General features: G+C 44.0%; 2 protein-coding genes across 5 annotated transcripts in view; one reads left to right on the forward strand and one right to left on the reverse strand.

Annotated features, from left to right (window-relative positions):
- Window positions 1-656, forward strand: part of TPR (translocated promoter region, nuclear basket protein) — a 33,388-nt gene extending 32,732 nt beyond the window's left edge. For all 4 annotated transcript variants that reach the window (XM_064719338.1, XM_064719341.1, XM_064719342.1 and 1 more), the window contains exon 51: window positions 444-656. In XM_064719338.1, the coding sequence (XP_064575408.1) occupies window positions 444-499 (56 nt within the window). In that variant the 3' untranslated portion in view covers window positions 500-656. The remainder of the gene's footprint in view (window positions 1-443) is intronic.
- Window positions 657-18,126, reverse strand: PRG4 (proteoglycan 4). The gene is made up of 11 exons (XM_064719343.1): window positions 18,033-18,126; window positions 15,640-15,762; window positions 13,470-13,589; window positions 10,085-10,180; window positions 5,042-8,605; window positions 4,090-4,176; window positions 3,552-3,691; window positions 2,732-2,888; window positions 1,985-2,164; window positions 1,729-1,854; window positions 657-799 (listed from the first exon to the last, which is right to left on the reverse strand). The coding sequence occupies exons 1-11, from the start codon at window positions 18,124-18,126 to the stop codon at window positions 696-698; spliced, it is 4,791 nt and encodes a 1,596-aa protein (XP_064575413.1). The 3' UTR covers window positions 657-695.
- Between the last annotated feature and the right edge of the window lie 3,115 nt (window positions 18,127-21,241).

Genomic DNA, 21,241 nt, shown 5'->3' on the forward strand with positions numbered 1-21,241 from the left:
TTCTGTACTTTAAAAAAAGCCTTTGGATTTTGTTTTGTTTTGCATTATTTTAACATTGTGGAAGACTCAATATTAGCATTGAAATATAGATCAGCTGGTATTAAGGGGAAAAAATAAGGAGATGGGACTAGGATAGATTTTCTTCCATCTGTCACCATTTTTTTTTAATAACAAGAACGAGGGACTATCTGATTTCAGATGTGGTAAGAATCCTGTGCTCATTGGTTTGGCTCAGGATCACAAATCACCCCCAGCCTTTTGCATGACACAGGTGACATGTACATGTGTCACCAGGCTTAGAGGGAGAGAGGGGAAACTTGAACTGTATCAGAAAGAACCACTCCACTGCCCTGACAATTCCTTAGGGAATGATGAACTATCACCTGTGCAATGGTTGATTAGAAGGGTTTATACTAATGCACTTGTTTTCTTTCCCTGCACAGGTGTAACTCATGCTATGGGAGGCAGAGGAGGCCTGAACAGAGGAAACATTAGTTAAATGAAATGTAAAGGACTTCCAGCTGTATACAAAATGCCAGTTTGCCTGTGATTGCTTAGTGTAATGAAGCCAGAGCTTGAAGCAGCATTTTAATACTTAGAGTTGTGTGCACATATTTCATTGTCTTTTATTAATAAAATTAGAAAAAAAACATTGACATCCAAATGGCATCTTGATTTAACTCCTCTGCTGTACATCACTTGCTGGGACAGTTGTACCAGTCTTTGGTTACAGTCTTTCCTGTGAGAGCAGTAACAGGCCGTGCTATTCTTTTGCCAATATCCAAACTGTAGTACCGATCTGAAAGGAAGAGAGGTCAGCATTAAATTCCAGAAACTACATTTAATTCTTAATGGGAAGAATTCACAAATTCAAGCCTGCATTTTAGTGTCACTTAGGCCTGGATAACAGATTTACTGTTCCATGTGCATATAGGGAGCTGACAGGCTCCAACAATAAATTTCTGTCCTCAGCTTTATTTTTCAGGTGTCCTTGGTTGCAGTAAGTTTTATGACATTGCTAATAATTAAACCTGTCCCAGGAGCAGGGAAGAATGTTCTTGTGTTGCTAGAACACAGAAATAGTCTTAAGAATTTGGAAATCAAACTACATCCACAACAATCCTGCATTCACTACAGAAGTGGGAAGTCTATAGTCCCTGAGTGTGAATGGGCCTGTGAGGCTTATTCCTCCAAGGTGAGGAATTGGATCCTACTGACAGGGACTTTAGTAGCCTGTATTTGAGTATAGCTTGTTCTTAGAGCTATTTAGTTTTCTGAAAACTGAGGAATGCTTATATGGAATCCTGGCTGGGGGAATGAGTCTACCTAATCTAGGATCATAAGTATTTTTTTTTTGAGGTAAGTCAAATGGTTTATCTCCCTCCTTTTTGTGTTTTGTCAGAAACATAGTTCCATAGAAACCATTTAAATACTTGCTGTGATCCAAAGACTTTGGTCTATCATTAACATAATCCTTCTTTTAAGGTTTGTCTCTTTACAAGGCTGAACTCCTGGCAATGCATTCCCCAACTGGCTCCTTTGAACCTCTGTATTTCATTGCTGCACCTTGTCCTGATTTTTAATAGAAACATCTCTTGATTATGGACAGTATTTTAATTCTCAGGACTTTTTAGTAGTGCTGAAAGCAGTAGCACAAGTGATAACGGGAGCTTCTTCCCTACCCCGTATCTTTTGAGATCTGTAGTGATGTGCTTTGGTTTTACTTACTGTAAGAGAAGGCGTAGTAGTCGTAGCCATCGGGCTTGTTCTGGTTGGGTATGGAGAGAGTTGAGTGGACAACCTTGGGGAGCCCTCTCCAGTACGTTGTCATTTGGATTTCCTTGCGCAGAACTCCTGCAAGCAAAAGGAACCCTCCGTGAGCAGCTGTGTCCTCTACACCCATTAAAACCTTCCAAACACAAAGCTGTGCCAGCACCTACAGAGGTGAAAGCACCTGTGTAAGAGAGCCTGAGTGTCCCCTTACCAGAGGGGTGGGGGTTGATCCTGACAGTGCGGATGACGGTCGGCATTCGCACCGCACGCTGGAAGCGCCGCCGGATGACAATTCTGGGGACAAAGGCTGGGTATCTGATGGTGACCTGGGGTCTTCTTTGACACTTCTTGGCTGGCTCTTGTCTGTACACGTACTGCTGCATGTTCCCATCTAAAACACACATTTGTTTTGTTAGTTTTAAAAAAATAAATCAATCCCCCCCAAAAAAGCACCCAACTTGATCAGGTATGAAAATGTCTTTATATTCCTATCACACACAAGGAATCAATTACAACATTCTTGTGGTGGCTGTACAGCCCACGGACCATTCATGTAAGATAAGGAAATTACTTTAAAATAGGAAATCAGAATAGAGATGGAAATTTCCACACATAGTTATGAGCTAGCCAGATTAAAGCCTTCGCTTCTCTAATTAACTTGAGACTAAAATAGCTTTACACCAGATAAAACTTATTTCAATGTTCAGCCACTACAGGGCTGGATTCCTGGATTCTCACCCTTACAGATCTGGTTTAAAATGCACTGAAAGACATCCAAGTTCTAGTACAAGTTTTTTAAAACTTCAGGCTATTTTTGAGCACCTGGAACACTGGCATCATTTGTGTTTCTGTGTTTGAAAGAAATAAGTCTTGGGTCAAGAGAAACAGCGTTTTATTTCTGATCAAGGCAATTCAAGCCCCTCTTGATGTTCCCTAACTTCAGGAATACAAGACATACCTCTTTTGATAAAATAAACAGATTCTGGTCTGGTGTTGTATCTTGCCACAGGGAGGGTTGCTACTATTCTCCCACTTAGCCCTGCAAATCCAGTTGCGAGAGGTTTGGGATAGCCATTATCCATAACACCATTAGTGAAGCGCCAGTACAGGGGACCCTGAGCATTTAAGAGAAAAAAAAAAAAAAGAGCTTCAGAGGAAGTTAATTCCTGGTTATTCAACTGCAAAACAAACATGAAGAATAATCCATAAATAAGCACTAGCACTTTGATAGCTACATTGTAAATCTGACTGGAATCACTCCTACATCCATACAAATGGGTTAAAACTACTACAACTTCATAAAGTACCTCCTGCAGCCCTATAACCTTGGAGTAGGGCGAGTGTATTTTAGAAGCTAATTTTTAAGAGAGGGTTGCTGAAAAAGGGGTTTCCTTTATAAATTCTTAAATTTTCATAGATATAACAAGTAGCTTGAATTCCAGGACTGAGTGATTTATTGGGAAGTAACTGCATAACAGCTTTAATGCGGCATGGGCATTTAATTAGCATTCTATTTCAGGTTCGGAAACATACTAGAAATCATTTTAGGCAATCTTTCCCCAATTTCCAATCTGAACCTCCCCTGGTGCAACCTAAGGCCCTTTCTCATCCTGTTATTGTTGCCTGGGAGCAGAGCCCGACTCCCCCCAGCTGTCCCCTCCTGTCTGGGAGTTGTGCAGAGCCACAAGGTTCCCCTGAGCCTCCTTTTCCCCCAGCTGAGCCTCCCCAGCTGCTTCTCATCAGCCTCGCCCCATCGTGCCGGCCGGGACCACTCCCACCTTGATGAAGAAGGTTTTTCCATCGCAGTTGCACCTGGAGAAGACGGAGTCGATGGGCGAGGGGATGCCCCAGCCGTCGGTGATCCGGCGCGGGTTGGTAGTCGGCGGGCTCCGGCCGTTCAGCAGCCAGTAATAGTGACCTGGAGAGGGGGACAGGCGTGAGGGGCACCGGGGACAGCGAGGGACATCGTTGTCCTGCACCGGGGACAGCGCCGTCCTGCCCCGGGGGACGAGGCTGAGCCGGCCCCATGAGGGATCTGAGGGGACGGACGCGGCTCGGGAGAGTTTCGTGAGGGGTGAGTGGCACCGGGGCGAGTGAGGGAGGAAAAAGGAGGAGGAAGAGAGACGGGGTAGGTGAAGGAGGAGGAAGAGGTGACAGTGAAGGATTGAGTTCGGGAAAGGTGAGGGAGAAGGAGGCTGAGGCAGGTGAGGGAGGAGCTGTGCGGGGGAAGAAGGAGGGCCGGGGCCGGAGCTGGAGCCGGTGTAGGAGGAGCGGGGCCACGCCGGGACAGGTGGAGGATGTTCGGAGCGCTCTCACCTCGGAAGACGGCCAGGGTGCCATTGGGCAGGGCCACCATGCCGTCCGCTGGCTTGCCGCTGCACAGGTCCTTCTCGTCGTTCCTCTCTGTAAAACACAGCCAGGTGGGTTTGTTTAAGGTTCCACAAGAACGGCCTTAGCTTTCCCCTCGGCCCCGCTGGTGGGCCAGGGATTAATTCCATATCGGGGAAGTGATATCGGGAAGGTCGGCTCTGGTGCTGTGGCCCCGGCAGTGCCGAGTGACCAGGTGTGGGTGTCTTTGCTTATTGCCACCTAAGTACCTGTAATTCAGGAAAACACCTACAAACACCTCGTGTGCTACATGCTCTAGGATTTTATTGTTCCTTTAAGCTACTTTAGCGGCTTCTCTTCCTTCTTGTTATTTCTTTTTTTAAAAAAAAAGCATTTATGCTTTTTTTCAGTTAAATATATATATGCAGTTAAATTTGAAGGAAGGATGAATCTTATTTAGACTGAATTTCAAGTATTTTCCATCTAAACCCCCAGTTTTTTCCCCAAAATATCTTTCAGTATCTGATTCAAAAATTGCCCAAGAACCTGCAGGCTATGTCTGATTAAAATAAAGAAAGGGCTGTGGCAAAAAGCAAGACAAGAGAGTTCTTGTCTCTTTTATATGATATTTTTAGTACATGGCTACGAAATACCAGGTTAGGTACCATGAGTACATGGCTACGAAATACCAGGTTAGGTACCATGCAGCCTGACTTCTAGCAATTTTTTCATGGGATTTAGAAATTTGTCATCTTTTTCCTTGACTTTTTGTCTGTTTGCATCTTTTACAATAGCAAACAGGAGGAGAAACTTATAGCAAACAATTTTCAGTATGACCAATTACTGAAACCAATTATTGTAGATTGTGTTCTAAACTACCTAGAGGATTTAATTAACTCCACAGCTGCTGATGCTTTCGTACCTGCTGGAATGCACTTACCTGGTGTTTCTCCAGGGAACATTGGCAGGTCCCCAACTTGTATTAAAGGCTTGTTTATCTCGGGCTCTTCTTTTGCTGGCAGAGTTTCAGGTTCAGTTGGATGAGGTTCTTCTGCAGCCTCAGTGACCTCCTGGAAATGTATTGTTGGCTTGGATGTCCCATTAGACACAAGATACATTTCTTCTATTGTGTCCTTTTTGTCCCTTGTTGTGGTTTCTTTGGTAACTGTAGTTACCTCTTCTTTGGCAGTACCAGGGGCCTTTTCAGTGACATCTTCCATTTCTTTTTCAGGTGTGGTGCCCATTTCTTTAATGGTTGTTTCCTCTTTTTTACCGGCTGTTGTCATCTCCACAATAACACAAGCAGCACCTGGGCTCTCTTTGTCTGCTGCTGGCCCAGCCTGCTCAGTGTCTGTAGCTGTCTCTTTTTCTTTTGGTGTTACAGCCTCACTGGGCTGAGGAGTTGAATCTTCCTCGATGGTTGTTACCAGCACAGTGTGACTGGGCAAGGGAGCTGTGGCTGCTGTTGTTGCAGTCTTGGTGTCTGTAGAAGTTGTTTCTGATTCAGTTGCTGCAGTGACAGGATCCTTGGCCGTAGGAGCTGCATTTGGAACATCATCCATACCTTTAGGAGAATCACCTGCTTTAGCTGTTGTCACCATAGCTACAGTAACTGTGTCTTTCCCAGTTGCAGCTGTGAAAATGTCTTTAAGCAGAGTAGTTCTGTCTTTCTTTGGTGTTGTTGTCTCCTTGATCTCCATTGTGGTATCTGAAAGCATTGTCCCTGCCCCAGTTGTGGGGGAGTCCTTCCCAACTGTTGTGGGTGCAGCACTACTCGGAGAAGCCGTGACTTTAGTGGCCTCAGGGGCAGCAGGGGTGGGTGGGGAGTCAGCATCCTCTGCTTCAGGGGTGGTGGGAGAGTCTGCCTTGGTTGTAGGTTCTTCTGCAGTTGTTTCTTCAGGTTTAGGGGTAGTGGGAGAGTCTGCCATTGTTGGCTCCTCTGGGGTTGTCTCTTCTGGTTTAGGAGTTGTGGGCTCCTCTGGGGTCGTCTCCTCTGGTTTGGGAGTTGTGGGCTCCTCTGGGGTCGTCTCCTCTGGTTTGGGAGTTGTGGGCTCCTCTGGGGTCGTCTCCTCTGGTTTAGGAGTTGTGGGCTCCTCTGGGGTCGTCTCTTTTGGTTTGGGAGTTGTGGGCTCCTCTGGGGTCGTCTCCTCTGGTTTAGGAGTTGTGGGCTCCTCTGGGGTCGTCTCTTTTGGTTTGGGAGTTGTGGGCTCCTCTGGGGTCGTCTCCTCTGGTTTGGGGGTTGTGGGCTCCTCTGGGGTTGTCTCCTCTGGTTTGGGGGTGGTGGGCTCCTCTGGTGTTGGTGTTGTTGGTTCCTCTGGGGTTGTCTCTTCTGGTGTTGGTGTTGTTGGTTCTTCTGGGGTTGTTTCCTCTGGTGTTGGTGTTGTCGGCTCCTCTGGAGTTGTTTCTTCTGGCGATGGTGTGGTTGGTTCCTCTGGGGTTGTTGTCTCTTCTGGTGGGGGGGTTGTTGGTTCCTCTGGGGTTGTCTCTTCTGGTTTAGGAGTTGTCGGCTCCTCTGGTGTTGGGGTTGTTTCCTCTCGTGGGGGGGTTGTCTCCTCTGGTGTTGGTGTTGTTGGTTCTTCTGGGGTTTTCTCCTCTGGTGGTGGTGTTGTTGGCTCCTCTGGTGGGGGGGTTGTTTCCTCTGGTGGGGGGGTTGTCTCCTCTGGTGGTGGTGTTGTTGGTTCCTCTGGGGTTGTCTCTTCCGGTTTAGGAGTTGTTGGTTCGTCTGGGGTTGTTGTCTCTTCTGGAGGGGGGGTTGTCTCTTCTGGTGGGGGTGTTGTTGGTTCCTCTGGAGTGGTCTCTTCTGGTGCTGGTGTTGTCGGCTCCTCTGGTGGGGGGGTTGTCTCCTCTGGTGCTGGTGTTGTTGGTTCCTCTGGGATTGTCTCTTCTGGTTTAGGAGTTGTGGCCTCCTCTGGAGTTTTGTCCTCTGGTGGTGGTGTTGTCAGCTCCTCTGGGGTTGTCTCCTCTGGTGGTGGTGTTGTTGGTTCTTCTGGGGTTGTTGTCTCCTCTGGTGCTGGTGTTGTTGGTTCCTCTGGGGTTGTCTCTTCTGGTGGAGGGGTTGTTGGTTCCTCTGGGGTTGTCTCCTCTGGTGCTGGTGTTGTTGGTTCCTCTGGGGTTGTCTCCTCTGGTGGGGGTGTTGTTGGTTCCTCTGGTGCTGGTGTTGTCGGCTCCTCTGGGGTTGTCTCCTCTGGTGCTGGTGTTGTTGGTTCCTCTGGGGTTGTCTCCTCTGGTGCTGGTGTTGTCGGCTCCTCTGGGGTTGTCTCCTCTGGTGGGGGTGTTGTCGGTTCCTCTGGGGTTGTCTCCTCTGGTGCTGGTGTTGTTGGTTCCTCTGGAGTTGTTTCCTCTGGTGCTGGTGTTGTCGGCTCCTCTGGAGTTGTCTCCTCTGGTGCTGGTGTTGTTGGCTCCTCTGGAGTTGTCTCCTCTGGTGCTGGTGTTGTTGGTTCCTCTGGGGTTGTCTCCTCTGGTGCTGGTGTTGTTGGTTCCTCTGGAGTTGTTTCCTCTGGTGCTGGTGTTGTTGGTTCCTCTGGGGTTGTCTCCTCTGGTGCTGGTGTTGTTGGCTCCTCTGGAGTTGTCTCCTCTGGTGCTGGTGTTGTTGGTTCCTCTGGAGTTGTCTCCTCTGGTGCTGGTGTTGTTGGTTCCTCTGGAGTTGTTGTCTCCTCTGGTGGGGGAGTTGTTGGTTCCTCTGGGGTTGTTGTCTCCTCTGGTGTGTTCTTGGTGGGAGTTGTTGGTTCCTCTGGTTGTCTCTTGTGTGGTGTTGTTGGCTCCTCTGGAGTTGTCTCCTCTGGTGCTGGTGTTGTCGGCTCCTCTGGAGTTGTCTCCTCTGGTGCTGGTGTTGTCGGCTCCTCTGGAGTTGTCTCCTCTGGTGCTGGTGTTGTTGGTTCCTCTGGAGTTGTCTCCTCTGGTGCTGGTGTTGTTGGTTCCTCTGGAGTTGTCTCCTCTGGTGCTGGTGTCGTTGGTTCCTCTGGGGTTGTTGTCTCCTCTGGTGGGGGAGTTGTTGGTTCCTCTGGGGTTGTTTCCTCTGGTGCTGGTGTTGTTGGTTCCTCTGGGGTTGTCTCCTCTGGTGGGGGAGTTGTTGGTTCCTCTGGGGTTGTCTCCTCTGGTGCTGGTGTTGTTGGTTCCTCTGGGGTTGTCTCCTCTGGTTTAGGAGTTGTTGGTTCCTCTGGGGTTGTCTCCTCTGGTGCTGGTGTCGTTGGTTCCTCTGGGGTTGTTGTCTCCTCTGGTGGGGGAGTTGTTGGTTCCTCTGGGGTTGTCTCCTCAGGCGTGGGGCTGGTGAGGGGCTCGCTGTCGGTTGCTGCCGCCTCAGTGGCGTCAGGGGTTGGGTCCTGTGTTGGGGGCAGGTCAGTTGGGTCCATTTCAGTCAGTGGCTCCTCTGTGGCATCAGGGGTCACATCTTCTGTTGTGTCTGGAGTGGGAGGCTCAGCTTCGGTCGCTGGTTCCTCTGTGGCCTCGGGGGTTGTCCCTGCAGGTTCTGTGGTTGGGGCAGGAGTGGTCACTGGGATTTCAGGATCTACAGAACAAATACAAATTCGGTTCAGCCATTGGAATTGCCATGCAGGTTGGTATTGCCTATAATTGTATTACACCCATGAGCTATAGGTGCTTCCTTTGGAATAGCAAGTCCTTTTTTATCTGCCAAACTCACCTGGCCCAGGTGAAATGGGAGTTCCTTTTGTGTGCATGCGACTTTGCAGCACTCTGCTCAGTTTTAGGTGATCCCTTTTGGCTGACCTGGCGCTGCCCCAGGTTCAGGGTTTAGTTTGGTGCTTGTAGGAGCTGCCTGGGGTTTCCTGCTGCTTTCATGGAAAGGAAGCCACTTTGAAAAATAGTCCTTCTAACAGAACACTTCCCTTCTCAGTCTGTAATTTTGATTTATTCCACTGCCCTACATTATAACCTAGTCTGCACCAACAACCTGGAGGTAGGGAAGTAGGATGAAAGTCATTCCTGAACACAGAGCCCTGAATGCGTGTTGTGCTGTATCTTTGTTCCTTGGGTTGTTTTCCTCATTGTGATGTATGGATTTAAGGCTCTCCTTACTTGTATTTATAGTTACATTGATATAAGTCAAATTGTTATTCAGCAAGAATAACAGTAAATGCTTCTGTATTTCAATCTCTCCCTAAGTATTCTCTCTCTGAGATTTTGCAGATTAGTTCTGCAATCAGAAATGTTGTGTGTTTAGTATGAGCAGAACATTGCAGAGTAGGTTTCACTCCCATCCCATGTATCTGAAATACCATAAGCCAGCTGGGATCCTGTTAATGGTTATTTGAATTTCCCTAATTTTCTTTCATTTAACCCACTATAAGGTTTTTAGGGTTCTTGGAGGGTTCTTTTTTTGTTTTTGTTTTTTTTTTTGTTTTGTTTTGTTTTTTGTAAGAGGAAATTTGAACAGCAGAAAAAAAGTACTCCAAATCTAAAACAAAAAAGAATAAGAGGGTGGTAGGATTAAAGTATTGACTGACTTCTAGTGTCTTTTCAATTGTACTTCAAGTTCAAGCTGGCCTCCTGAGTTATCACTTCAAATGCTGGAACACATTACCAAAGAACACAGGAAAGCAGCATATTTTCCAGTCAGAATAAATAAATAAATGTGTTCTCTGAAGCAGCATAAGGCTGGCTTGATTGAAGCTAGAGAAACCTGCTAGGACATTTTCCTGTGCTGCCAGTTCACCACTGTCCCACCCTTCCTGTTCCAGCCATGGATGCTGTCCAAGACTGACAATGGTCTGTACCCTGTGTTTGGAGGATGTGTGACAATCCAGTAGAGACACAGGAGACATCACCTCTCTGCACCATCTGTGCTGAGTGAACTCTCCAAAGTCCTGAGGGCTCGGTGAGGTAATCAGTTTATAAACCAAGTGCTTCCAAGCTTGCTAACTGTCTGGTAATGTCTAGGATCAGCTTTCTATTTCCAGAGCAGGAAAATGGTCTTTCATTTTCCTTCAGGTAACACCCATCCTGGTGCATCCATATACTTGCCTACCTTCCACAGCTTCCTCTGGTGACTCTTCCTCATCTGTGGAGGACCTTTTAGATTTGTTGTCTGGAGGAGTCTCTGGGGTTGGCTTTTCTGTGTGTGCTGAAAGAGAGAAGTGCTCCCATTAACAGATTATTTTCGCTTTATAGGTGCTTGGTGTCAGCTGTATAAGAGTGATTACAAAATTTCAGTGACCCTCTTTCACTTAAAACTAAGTATCTTTTAATTTACAGGATAATTTACACAATTATTTGTGTGAAAAAGAGCAAAAATACCCTTTTGATCCTGAAATGTTTCATAACAGATGGAAGCAATATTTTTCCCAGAAGTTTGAGGTGAGGCATTATTAGCTAATGGTAATTTTGAGGTGGGAAAAGAACTGAATTCTGGGCAGACCTTATGTTCTGAAAATTTGTTGGTTTTTTTTTTTTCACTACAGATGACTTTATACTACTTGACTTTCACTACAGATAACTAACTGTTGTGGAAATAGGAGAGCTGTCACGTTAGCCAAGAATTTATTTGGATCTCCTTGCAGCTCTTCAGATGTGATAATTCTACACAAGCGATTGTTTTGGGAAGACTTTTTAAAAGAAATGGTTTCCCTGAAGGAGACAGGCATGGACCAAGGAAAAGAGACAAAGCAGGCATGGACCAAGGAAAAATACATGGGTATTAAGCTAACTTCTAGTAGGATGAGTTTTAGGAAAAATAGGAGGTTGTGTTCAGATTTTTCAGCTGTGAAGAGAGAATGGGAATTCAGTTGCATCCAGTAAGAGCCAGAAAATATTTTGTAATTAATTGTTGGCCAAATTGTACGACTGGAAATGAGCTACTGGCATAGCCTTGTAGAAGGAACTTGTTAGTTGTGAAGGAAATGTGATGGAGCTCAGGGAACTGGCCAAATTGTTTTGATCCAGCCAAGGGAGCTGGTAACTGCCAGAGGTGTGTGTAATCAGCTTTTTACAAAAGGAATGGGATTTTTGTCTCCAAGGGATGACCATTGTGTCCAAAGATTTACTTTCACAGCAAGCTAGTGCTCGAAGCAAGGAAGGTCGGGTATTGCATTATATCCTGAAACATTTATTGAGGAAGAGAGAGAAATTGTTGTAGTTGAAGCTGAATGACTCCTTTGGAAGCCAATTTTTGGGGAGGGGAATGTTTTGGTTATGTGTGTACATGTATTCAGGGATTAAAGAGCTTCTGGAGAGCAGGGAAGTTTACAGTGAGCTCTGGCTATGCATCGAACACTTGCCTTTACTGTACAGAAAAAATTGTTCAGAGGATGCTGAAACAGCAAATTTATTCCAAGAGGTTTAACAGGTTTCTCAGTTATTCACACATAACATAAATAGTAAAATACTGAGTACAGTGGTTTGGGGGATTTCTGCACGATTTTTTGACAAAAAAATGGTAGCAAAGTTTAGTACAATACAGAAGAAATTCTTTAAGATTAGGAACAGTTGATTAATTCTTCATTCTATTTTAACTGAAGAAGTGAAATGGTTTAACAATGTTTTGTGAGTGTTTGGGTGTGATAAACTCAGCAGAAAGAGGGAAATATTAAGCAGCCTCATAAGCAGCAAATTCACCTCAATATGCTTCCAAGACCCTTCTCTAGACAGTCAAAAATGTTGGATACAGACTCTATTTCAGCCTAAATTACTGTGCAGTTGTGCAGCCAAGCCAGGCCACTACCCCAGCACTTGGGTGAAGAGAACCAAATTATAATTGTGACTTGTGTGTTACACTGCAGGCTTTGGGAATTGGCTGCCTTGGAGGTGGGCTGCTCTGTGGATGCAGTGACCTCGTGCCAAGCCATATTTGTCAAGTGTGTTGACAGAAATTAATGTAGGTCTTTAGGTACCAGAAAGTTTAAGGACATGATGGAATTAAACATATTCTGTTGGGTTTTTTTAGAGTTCATTTGCTGGTGTCCTTAAAGCTACATGAGGGCGGGACTGCACCTCCAGATCTGTGCTTTTGTGCTCAGCTGAAACCCCACCAGGCTCTGCAGAAAAGGACAGAACAAAAGAAGTGACTGATTCTGCCCTGGACTGAACTTGCAGCTTAAAGGTAAAATGTGTGTTTTCTTGAATCTTTTCTTGCTACACTGTGAACATGTGACATCCAGTTCCTTCCTTGTGCCCAACAAGATGGGTTTCTGTGTTGGGCTGCTCCTCCCACATTGGATTTGAGATGGGGAGAATCTAGGATGTGCATCTCTAATATGCTGCCAGTGACTGCTTTTGGTGGCCCCAAGCAAGTGATCTGGAGGTCCAGGTAGTGCTATCCTAAGGCACAGAGTAGCCATTCCCCACTTTTGGATGGGGGAGGATTTTAAGGGGGTTGAACCTCCCACCTTGTTTTTATAAGAGGAACTCAGCATTTTACTGCAATTTATTTATTCATCTGCCTAGTGGAAAAGGCCCTGGGGGTGCTGGTGCTAAATGTGAGCCAGGTGTGCCCAGGTGGAGCAGAGGCCAGTGGCCCCTGGGCTGTGCCAGCCCTGGTGTGGGCACAGGCCCAGGGCAGTGGCTGTGCCCTGTGCTGGCCCTGCTGAGGGACCTCGAGTGCTGTGTCCAGTTCTGGCCCTCATGGCCAGAGACACCTTGAGGGGCTGGAGCGTGTCCAGGGAAGGGAACAGAGGTGGGGAAGGGTCTGGGGCACCAGGAGCAGTTGAGGAAGCTGGGAAAGGGGCTCAGCCTGGAGAAAAGGAGGCTCAGGGGAGACCTTGTGGCTCTGCACAGCTTCTGACAGGAGGGGACAGCCAGGGGGGTCGGGCTCTGCTCCCAGGAACAGGGACAGGACAAGAGGAAATGACCCCTAGGAGCACCAGGGGAGGTTTGGGCTCCCAGGCTGCCCAGGGCAGGGGTGGAGTCCCCATCCCTGGAGGGATTTAAAAGCTGTGTGAGTGTGTCACCTGGGACATGTTTTAGTGATGGCCTTGGCAGTGCTGGGGGAATGGTTGGATACAATGATCTCAAAAGGTCTTTTCCTGACAAATCTGTTTGGATTCCCCAACTTCTCTCACTGAATTCTATTATTGATGTGCAGACCTTATCTTTACATGTGGTATTCTCAGTAAGGGCTCCGACAGCATGGCTGGTGCCAAAAGAGCCTAATGTAAAATACAACTTTAACCTCAGAATTCACGTCTTGATGATGACTTGCAGGATATCTACCTGTATGTTTCCATAAAGTGCTCATGCTTGAGAAGTTGGCCAATTTGTTTGTGAAATTAGGTTTTGTTATTTTCGTTCTGTTTTGTTTTGTTTGTTTTGTCCTGTTTTCTGTTTTTCAGTTGTCACCAGAGCCCACACAGTTTTGTTCATGGTACAGCACCTCTGCTTAAACATGTTTTTGAGAAACAGATGGAGAAGTGTCTTACCCTCTTTACAGTACTTGACGTAGTCTGGGCAGCATTTTCCGTACCGCTCGCAGTCGGCATCGCAGTCGCACTCGCGGCCCCTCTCGAAGGCCTCGAAGCAGCGTCCCTCGCAGGAGGCGGCTGCAGGGACACAGAGCACAGTCAGGCTTTGGGCCAGCCCACCTGCAACGCTGGGACCTCTCTACAGTGAAGTCATTGGCTCGAGCTGTGCCAAGAGCAGCTCCAGAAAATCAGGTGCTTATCCTGGTCTGATCCAGGCTTTGTCTGTGATGTGGGGTTTGGACCAGGCAGTGCCACCAGAGGGGCACTGTGCCATGGCAGTGACATTGGATTGACAGCATGATAAAACCTGACTGCCACGTTCACTTTAGCCAGGTCCCACCGTAGGAGGCTTCTGCGTCGCCAGCCACAGAGCAGTGATCTCAAGAGTGATCTTGAGATTCTGGGCTGGGTTTGCAGGAAAGTGTTCACCAGGGGATCCCTTTGCAAGAAGAACAATGTGTCTACCAAAGCATTTCTGAAAAATAATTCACCTAATTAGGTCACAACCGAGTGTACCTGGTGTGTCCAGACAAACACTGCAACCTAATTGTGTGAACAGGTTATCCAAGTTACCTCAAGAACCCAGTTTGGAACTGTTTAATACAGTTCTTAAATTATTAGTACCAAAGGACTATATACCATGTTTCGACATGATTAATAACCACGTTTTTAATATTTCATATTTGGTTAACTTCTGAAATATCACTGACCAAACTGCTATTTCATATCAAAGAATGACCGTGTTGTGTTAGAAAGAGTGTGCACAGCTATTAGACTTCAGAAAAAGCACTTTCTCTACATATGTCTTTATTGAAGTCATTATCTCTGTGGCACACAAGGCATAAAATCATGTTACACGGTTAAATCACTATCAAGAAAAATGACAGATGCCTGCTGTATAGGCAGATTCTGAACATGTTTGGATTAGTGCAGTTGTGGAATCAGTGTTGATGCCAGTGGATCCATCCCACATGCACAGGTGAGAATTATTTTTATTATCTTAGGAAAATTTTTATTCATAAATAATGTCTGGCATTGCTGTCATTTAGTCAGTGTTGATTCCACACTAGCTGGACAACAGTCTTAAGCCAGACTTCCTGCATCCTTTCAGGATGGCACCTCCTGTGCTTGCCTGGACTCGCTGATTTAGATAGAACAGAGAAGACTTTCTCTAGCCTTAACTTTTTGGTTAAATGTTGTGCAGAAGCCAGAATACCTTTAGAATCTGACCCACAATGAATAAATAGCCTCCATAATTAAAATGCCTCACTCTGCATCTTCAGCTGTGAGAAATGCTGATGTCCCCCCACAAAGCAAAATGAGGATGGGGGAGACTGAAAGGCAAAGTGTCCCCAGTGTATGTCAGGGCAGCAGAACTGGAATTTTAGGAATGCTAGGTCTGCATTTTGGACAACACTCAGCGGTGTTGGTGGTTCTGAGTATTTGTTACTCCTGTAATCCTACTGAAACCACAGTGTAGCGTAACAAACTACTGTTATCCAAATCACTGACATTTCTGACATTGGTGATTGCTAAGAAAATGTCTTTAATACTCATTAAAGCAATTATCTGTTTTTATTTGCATTGTGCAGTTTTCCCTATAAATAAAGCATAAATTAATACTCATCCAAACACCTTTTCCAGCAGACTCTGGACATGGTTCTGATCCAGATTCAATTTCTGTCTATGGAAGGACACCCTGGCTTTGGATTAGACCCCACAGCATCCACACTTCTTAAATTTGAATTGGAATATGTCAGAATTTCTTTCTGCAAAAATCTGAATTGGCTTTTACCACTTTTTTTCTTTGTATAGGAGACAGACACATACAATACAAATGCACTAAGGAGTAGAAAACAAACAAAACAAACAGGTTTTGCCAATCTTGCCTAGTTCTGCTTTTGTCAAAAGCAAAATTCTTTGCTTGGCAATAATCTGTGGATACACAATTTTTTTGCATTTGCAAGAGGTTATCCTGAATATTTGAGGGGAACAACAATACATGTATGAGATGGAACAAAGACACAGCAAACCAACAGACATTTAAGCATTCAGAGGAGACACTGGTGTGGTAGGGAGCTGGGAGGGGAATTTTGAGGAGAGGAACTGGCTGTGTTGGGGAACTTACCCACTGTGCAGACTTTCCTGAAGTCAGCGCAGCACTCCATGTAGTGGTGACAGTTAAAATCACACTGGCAGTCATGCTCTCTAGAATACCCTGCCCCACATCTCCCTGTACAGCTCGATACATCTAAAATCACACAACACTGGTGTAAGCATTGCCCAACCACAATGGTCCCTAAGGAAATGCGGAATGGAAAAGGACTAAAACTTCTCTCCTTTTTTCCTACAGAATGTGGTTTCTACACTCAGTACTGCAGAAATTGAGGGCCTGGTGTGACTCCTCCTGAAGGTGTGGGGAGCAGAGGTTTGCTCTGTGCCAGCTTGAGGACCAGCAGCAGCACGTGTTCAGGTTAGAGGGGTCTTCCACTGAGCTAACTTAACCCTTTTTGTCTGAAAACCAAGGAATCCTTGAGGATTGGTTCTATAGTATGACAAGAGGCTTCCAAGCTAACCCCTTAGACAGTATATCAGCTTTGCTGATTTACTTTTCAGTTTGATTCACCTTCTGTATGACAATAGGTGTGCATCTGCACACCCATACCTGACAGACCCCCTAGGTGTCTGATTTTTGTTGTTGGTAATGCTGTTCCTAATTACCCATCTAATCAGGCTGGCTTGTAAACTGGAGAACACTGTCATAATAAATACAAGTCCCTGAAACCATTTTTATTGGAAGTTTCAAAATCTGCCTACTCCCTACACTATATTTTTTCCCTGATGTCAGGAAAGAATTTGGTATCAGCTCTAAGGTTAAGAACAGTTGGGATCTAGCCCTGTAACTCCTATGAAGTACATTTTGTTAATTAGAAGATTATGTACTAGCAAACTAACAGAAAAGCTCATCCCATAATGGCTTTTCTGCCAGACTGCTGGGAAATGCTGGATAACAAGAAATGGTGCAGATAACAGGTGGTAAAACAAGGCAGCAGGAGTGTCTTGCTTTAACCTGTGAGCACTCCAGCTCAGCAGTGCTTTGCTACCTTCTGCTGCCAAATCAGATAGTCACCCTGCAACCCTCCCCTTCATCTGTGAAATCTCTGAAAACACAACAAGTTAACAGCTTCTTCTGGACATGAAACATGCAGGACCACAAGTGAAGCGTCCCTAAATACAAACAAAGAAGCTGAACAATCAGCAAGCCCAAACAGATAATCAGCTGAAACGTTGAGGAACAACAAGGGAATAACATGTAACACAACACAACACCGAACACAATTGCTAACAACACACATTCCATGTGTGTGTCTGAAGGAAGAGCATGGCATAACAAATATTATATCTATTACATATACATTGATTCTCAGACAGTACTTGTAATGCTTGTTATCACTTTGCCACAAATAGAAAAGTGGATCCAAGGGATAACTGGAGGCATTAATGGACTTGAGTTACTGGGCTATTAATACAGCAGTTGAAAAGACAAAATGGACATCTTCCTTTATGGATATATGCCCAATATACTGAACCCTTGTTCCTTTATGGAAGGAAAATAAGTCCAGTAGTTATATGGATAATATGTAGTAGCCCAATGGTTGCACCTCTTCATTTGTTTCTTTTCAGTTTATGACTTGTAAGTTACGGAGTTACTTTTAAGGAAAGTGCCTGAATAGTCGTGGCTGCTGTTGGCAAAAGTCTTGATTTTTGCTGAAACTGGTGGGAAGGCATCACTTATCAAGGGGTCAGTGTAAGGTTACATCTGGCATGGGGTGTGCCCTGAGGAACTTCTTGGATACATGACATTGTGCTTTCTGCTATCAAGTAGTAATAAATCATTTTCTACCAGCAAGTAATACCTAGTGTCATCCCCCTGCAAATTTGAGAGCTATTAGAGAACTGCAACAGCTCAGGATTTGCGAGCGGGGCGCGTTCTGCTTCACCATAACAGTGTTACTTTACTAAGGAATCAATTATAGAGCTATCATTAGACAAATAATTCCCCAAATTTGCCTCACTGCTATAAGAATGGTGCATTTAATGGGAAAGCACTTATCAAGGTAGAGACATTTCTTTCCCTGAGCTTGTTGAAATATTTCTAGCCAACCTTTGTGGACATTCTCATGTTAGATTCTTTCTAAATCAAACTGCAAATCACTCGGGCTAAATACATCAGTATGAGGGCAAGAGGCTCTGTAGGCTGTCTACAGAAAAAGTAATAGATTTATACACATTCTGCATTACATTTATATTTTTATGTTATTCCTCAAAAAAAGAGGACCATGCTACACTAAAATTTATTTATGAAAATATTCAGTGATGATAAAACTGAATCATATTTCCTATCTGAATAAAGTTCTAGAGCTTTGTAGTATTTTTATGAAGTTGCATTTGAAATATTCTTAATGTGTGTCAGGCACACACTCCTAGACACCCTCCCTTCAGCTTTGTGTGTTACAGTACCTTGAGAAGACACCTCTGGAATCAAGGACAATGAAAGAACCACCAGGGATATGCATAGTATGTTCCATATGATCATAACTTTCAGGTATGACATCGTTCCTAAAAAGAAATAATCTTACATCACTATCTGCAATTCACTTAATTCATAATTTTTAAAATGCTGTGCATATCTTTATATATGACTAGCTTGATAAAATGGAAAATAAATAATAAAACCGTTCAAGAGAAAAATTGCTATTTTAGAATTGCTCCATAAATTCCCTCTTGATTATTAGTCAATTAGCCATTAAATTCTGTCATAAGACTATAGAAATTCATTATGAACAAGTAATAGAATAAATTTTTGCAGAATTCTATTACATGAAGACTACAATCGCAGTTGTCTTCTAACATGGGTACACTGCAGCACAATGTTTAAAGTTATAATACTAATAAATGAAAATCTGTAATAAAACCAGAAAAATAATAAAAATAAAACTGACAGAATATAGGTTATTCAGCAACGTAATTCTATGAGCCATAACCTAACATTGAAATATGTCAAATGGAAACATAGGCTAAAAGTAAATCTTCTTTCAAAAAGAAAACTTTGGATTTTCTGTCCCAGTTCCTGTTCTCCTATTGAAGAAGAGCTCTGGGTAGAGACAGGTATAGCACTTACCTAGCAGAGAGTGTGTCTGCTCCCAGGGCTGTTCCAGAGTCCTTATATATTGCTTTGGAGCTGTGCTGGGGTCAGGTAATTAGGCAGTTTGTTAAACACACCACCAATGACAGCTCACGACAGCAAACTTTCCACAGGGCTTGGAAGTGGGCCCGGATGACTAGACTAACACAACATCTGGAAAATACTCCCATTAAGAAAAACGATTACAGAAAAACTAAATAGGGACTTACTAGTCAAAACACATTTTGATTACTGAGAGAAATGAACAAATTGTCCTCAATGCAGCTGGAAGGCATTAGAGAGTATTGCAGAGCAATAAAAAATCATCACAGGCAATTGCTGAGTGTATTTTCTTTCCTGTCAAATGGAGCTTAGGTGACAGTAGCCTGAAATGATGCAGTTTTATCTGCTACTGATGGTATATCTTCTCCAAAAAGTTGTGAGAGCTAATTCATACAGACATAAGTAATTCACTACTTGCACTGAATATTTTGTACTTTCCCCTGAATTGAATGGAACCGCTGCCAAGGCATTGGCTAGAAATCAAAGAATTGAGTCAAATCACAAAGTTATTGAACATATGATATGTAAGACCTCAAAAATGAATGAAAGAGGCCTTAATTGTTTTAATGGTCTTTGTGTTCATTGGTTCCAGATTTGGGATAGTGGAAATGGTCATTTGTAAGTCTCAGAGACAGAGGAGGTTTTAACTGAAACTTTTACAGTCCTCACTGTTGGTCTTTAGGAGGGATCTTTTATTCAGAAATTATCCTAAAGGCCAGGAAACTTTAATAGACCTCCTTTATTGTATTACTTGAGTCCCGAGGTAGTTCTGTTAACCCCAAAAATAAATATGGTATAGTACACACTGATCCCAGTTGAGGAAAGCACTTCAAATGAGAATAAGTCTCTTAAGGAAAATAATGCAGAACAGGAGTGGGTTTAAACATGTGTTTGAATGTTTCCCTCACTTGATTCATTGACTGAACAGCTTTAGTAATTTTATGCTAGAATTTCTAATTTCTGCATTATCACAATAGATAGATTTCTATTCAGTCTTTCTGCATGGAATAACTATTTACTTCAATTAAATGGAGTAACGATTACTTTACTTTGTGGGAAAGGGGAGACTGAGTTATTATGGAGTTTATTCAAGGTCATTCAAAAAGAAATGTATATTACATGTCTTATAATAAGAGTTTCAGGGATGTCTTTAGTGGACTATAAGCTGGATAAAGAAACCCTGGCTTGGGTAGAATAGTACCTGTCTATGATTATTTGAAGCCTGGGGAAAAAGTACTTGTTAGAGTAGCTAAATAGGATCAGCAAGATGAGACGTTTCCTAGAAAAGTACTGAAATACTTATAACTTAATTAATTTATCATTTGATCAAGCAAAACATTTAAGACCAAATTAACTGAGCGTATCCTTACTTTGAGATCCATGACATTGAGGAGATTTGTTTTCTTTTCCATAAATTCACAGCTGGTGCAGCTGTGAGTCCCAGTAAATACTGGCTGGCTACCTGAGGTGAATATATGTGTGTGTGTGTATGACTCAATCAAAAAACTCAGAAGATCAAAATTATTATCATTTTTCTGTTGAGCCAGGGCTCAACTGAGTCATACAATTGGGAACAGACACACTTAAAAAACAGGTAGCTGTGACTGGCTGCCACATTGTGTTATGGATGTTCCTTTTGGTAGGATTGTGTTTTTAATTTCTCTTCTGAATTGAACTTTTCAGTTGTTAGAGGTCACATGGAGTTGCAAAGTTTGTGTGTAAAGAATTTCATAAGTGGATCAACAGGCTGTGAAAAGCACCTAAGTCACCTTAAAATTGTACTGTCACTGTGGCATTGAGATGGGTGGGCAGATAACATTAAGGTAAGGGCTGATCCTGACCAGGTTTTGCTGGTCTTCCCTTTGTTTTTAGGCATGAATTTTGAAATCCTGTTTTAAATTATTGTTATAGATTCTCATAGGTGGCAAGAAAAGCATTCAGGGCACACGTGCTGGGCAGGGTGTTCTTCTGCTGCTGTGCCCAGGTTGGAGTGCCAGGGAGAAGGGCCCAGAGAGGAATGGGGAGCTGCATGGGCAGGGGAGGGAGAGCTCCATCCCAAACACAGATATAACATAGGGTAAGTACAAAATGTTCCATTTCCTTCTTTTGAGTTTAGCTGCCTTTAGGGAAACAAGACTCATTACATTTGCTCATCATCCCTGATGAGTAAATAAGGATACGTGGCTTCATCAGCATTTTATTTTGTCCTAAAGAAGCACTTGGGACCTAATATTGTGGTTAGTCACTCCAATCAAAAAGAGAAAACCTTATTTTTTATCTGATTTTTATTGCTTCACTTAATATCAACTGGCCAGTCATTAATTTGGCAACACTTTCAGGCAACGCAAACCCTTCATCAAACCTTGACATGTGTATCCAAAATCTTATCTGTCCTTCCAACTTCCCTAGTAGATTGCATTTTGGAAAAAAAGAGGAGGTAAAAAAAAAAAGCCCTTCCTTTGCCTGCGTACTGCAAGGATCC

The sequence above is a fragment of the Zonotrichia leucophrys genome, chromosome 8 (genome assembly GCF_028769735.1).
Source record: "Zonotrichia leucophrys gambelii isolate GWCS_2022_RI chromosome 8, RI_Zleu_2.0, whole genome shotgun sequence".
NCBI classification, from domain to species: Eukaryota; Metazoa; Chordata; class Aves; order Passeriformes; family Passerellidae; genus Zonotrichia; species Zonotrichia leucophrys.

What these genes read in the sequence shown, in the direction of transcription:
- PRG4 (XM_064719343.1), bottom strand. Translation starts at nt 18,126, where the DNA reads ATGTCATACCTGAAAGTTATGATCATATGGAACATACTATGCATATCC. An exon ending in CAGGAAAGTCTGCACAGTGG is followed by an intron (nt 13,590 to 15,639) that starts GTAAGTTCCCCA and finishes GTGTCCCTGCAG; the next exon opens with CCGCCTCCTGCGAGGGACGC. An exon ending in GAAAAACCTTCTTCATCAAG is followed by an intron (nt 2,889 to 3,551) that starts GTGGGAGTGGTC and finishes TTAAATGCTCAG; the next exon opens with GGTCCCCTGTACTGGCGCTT.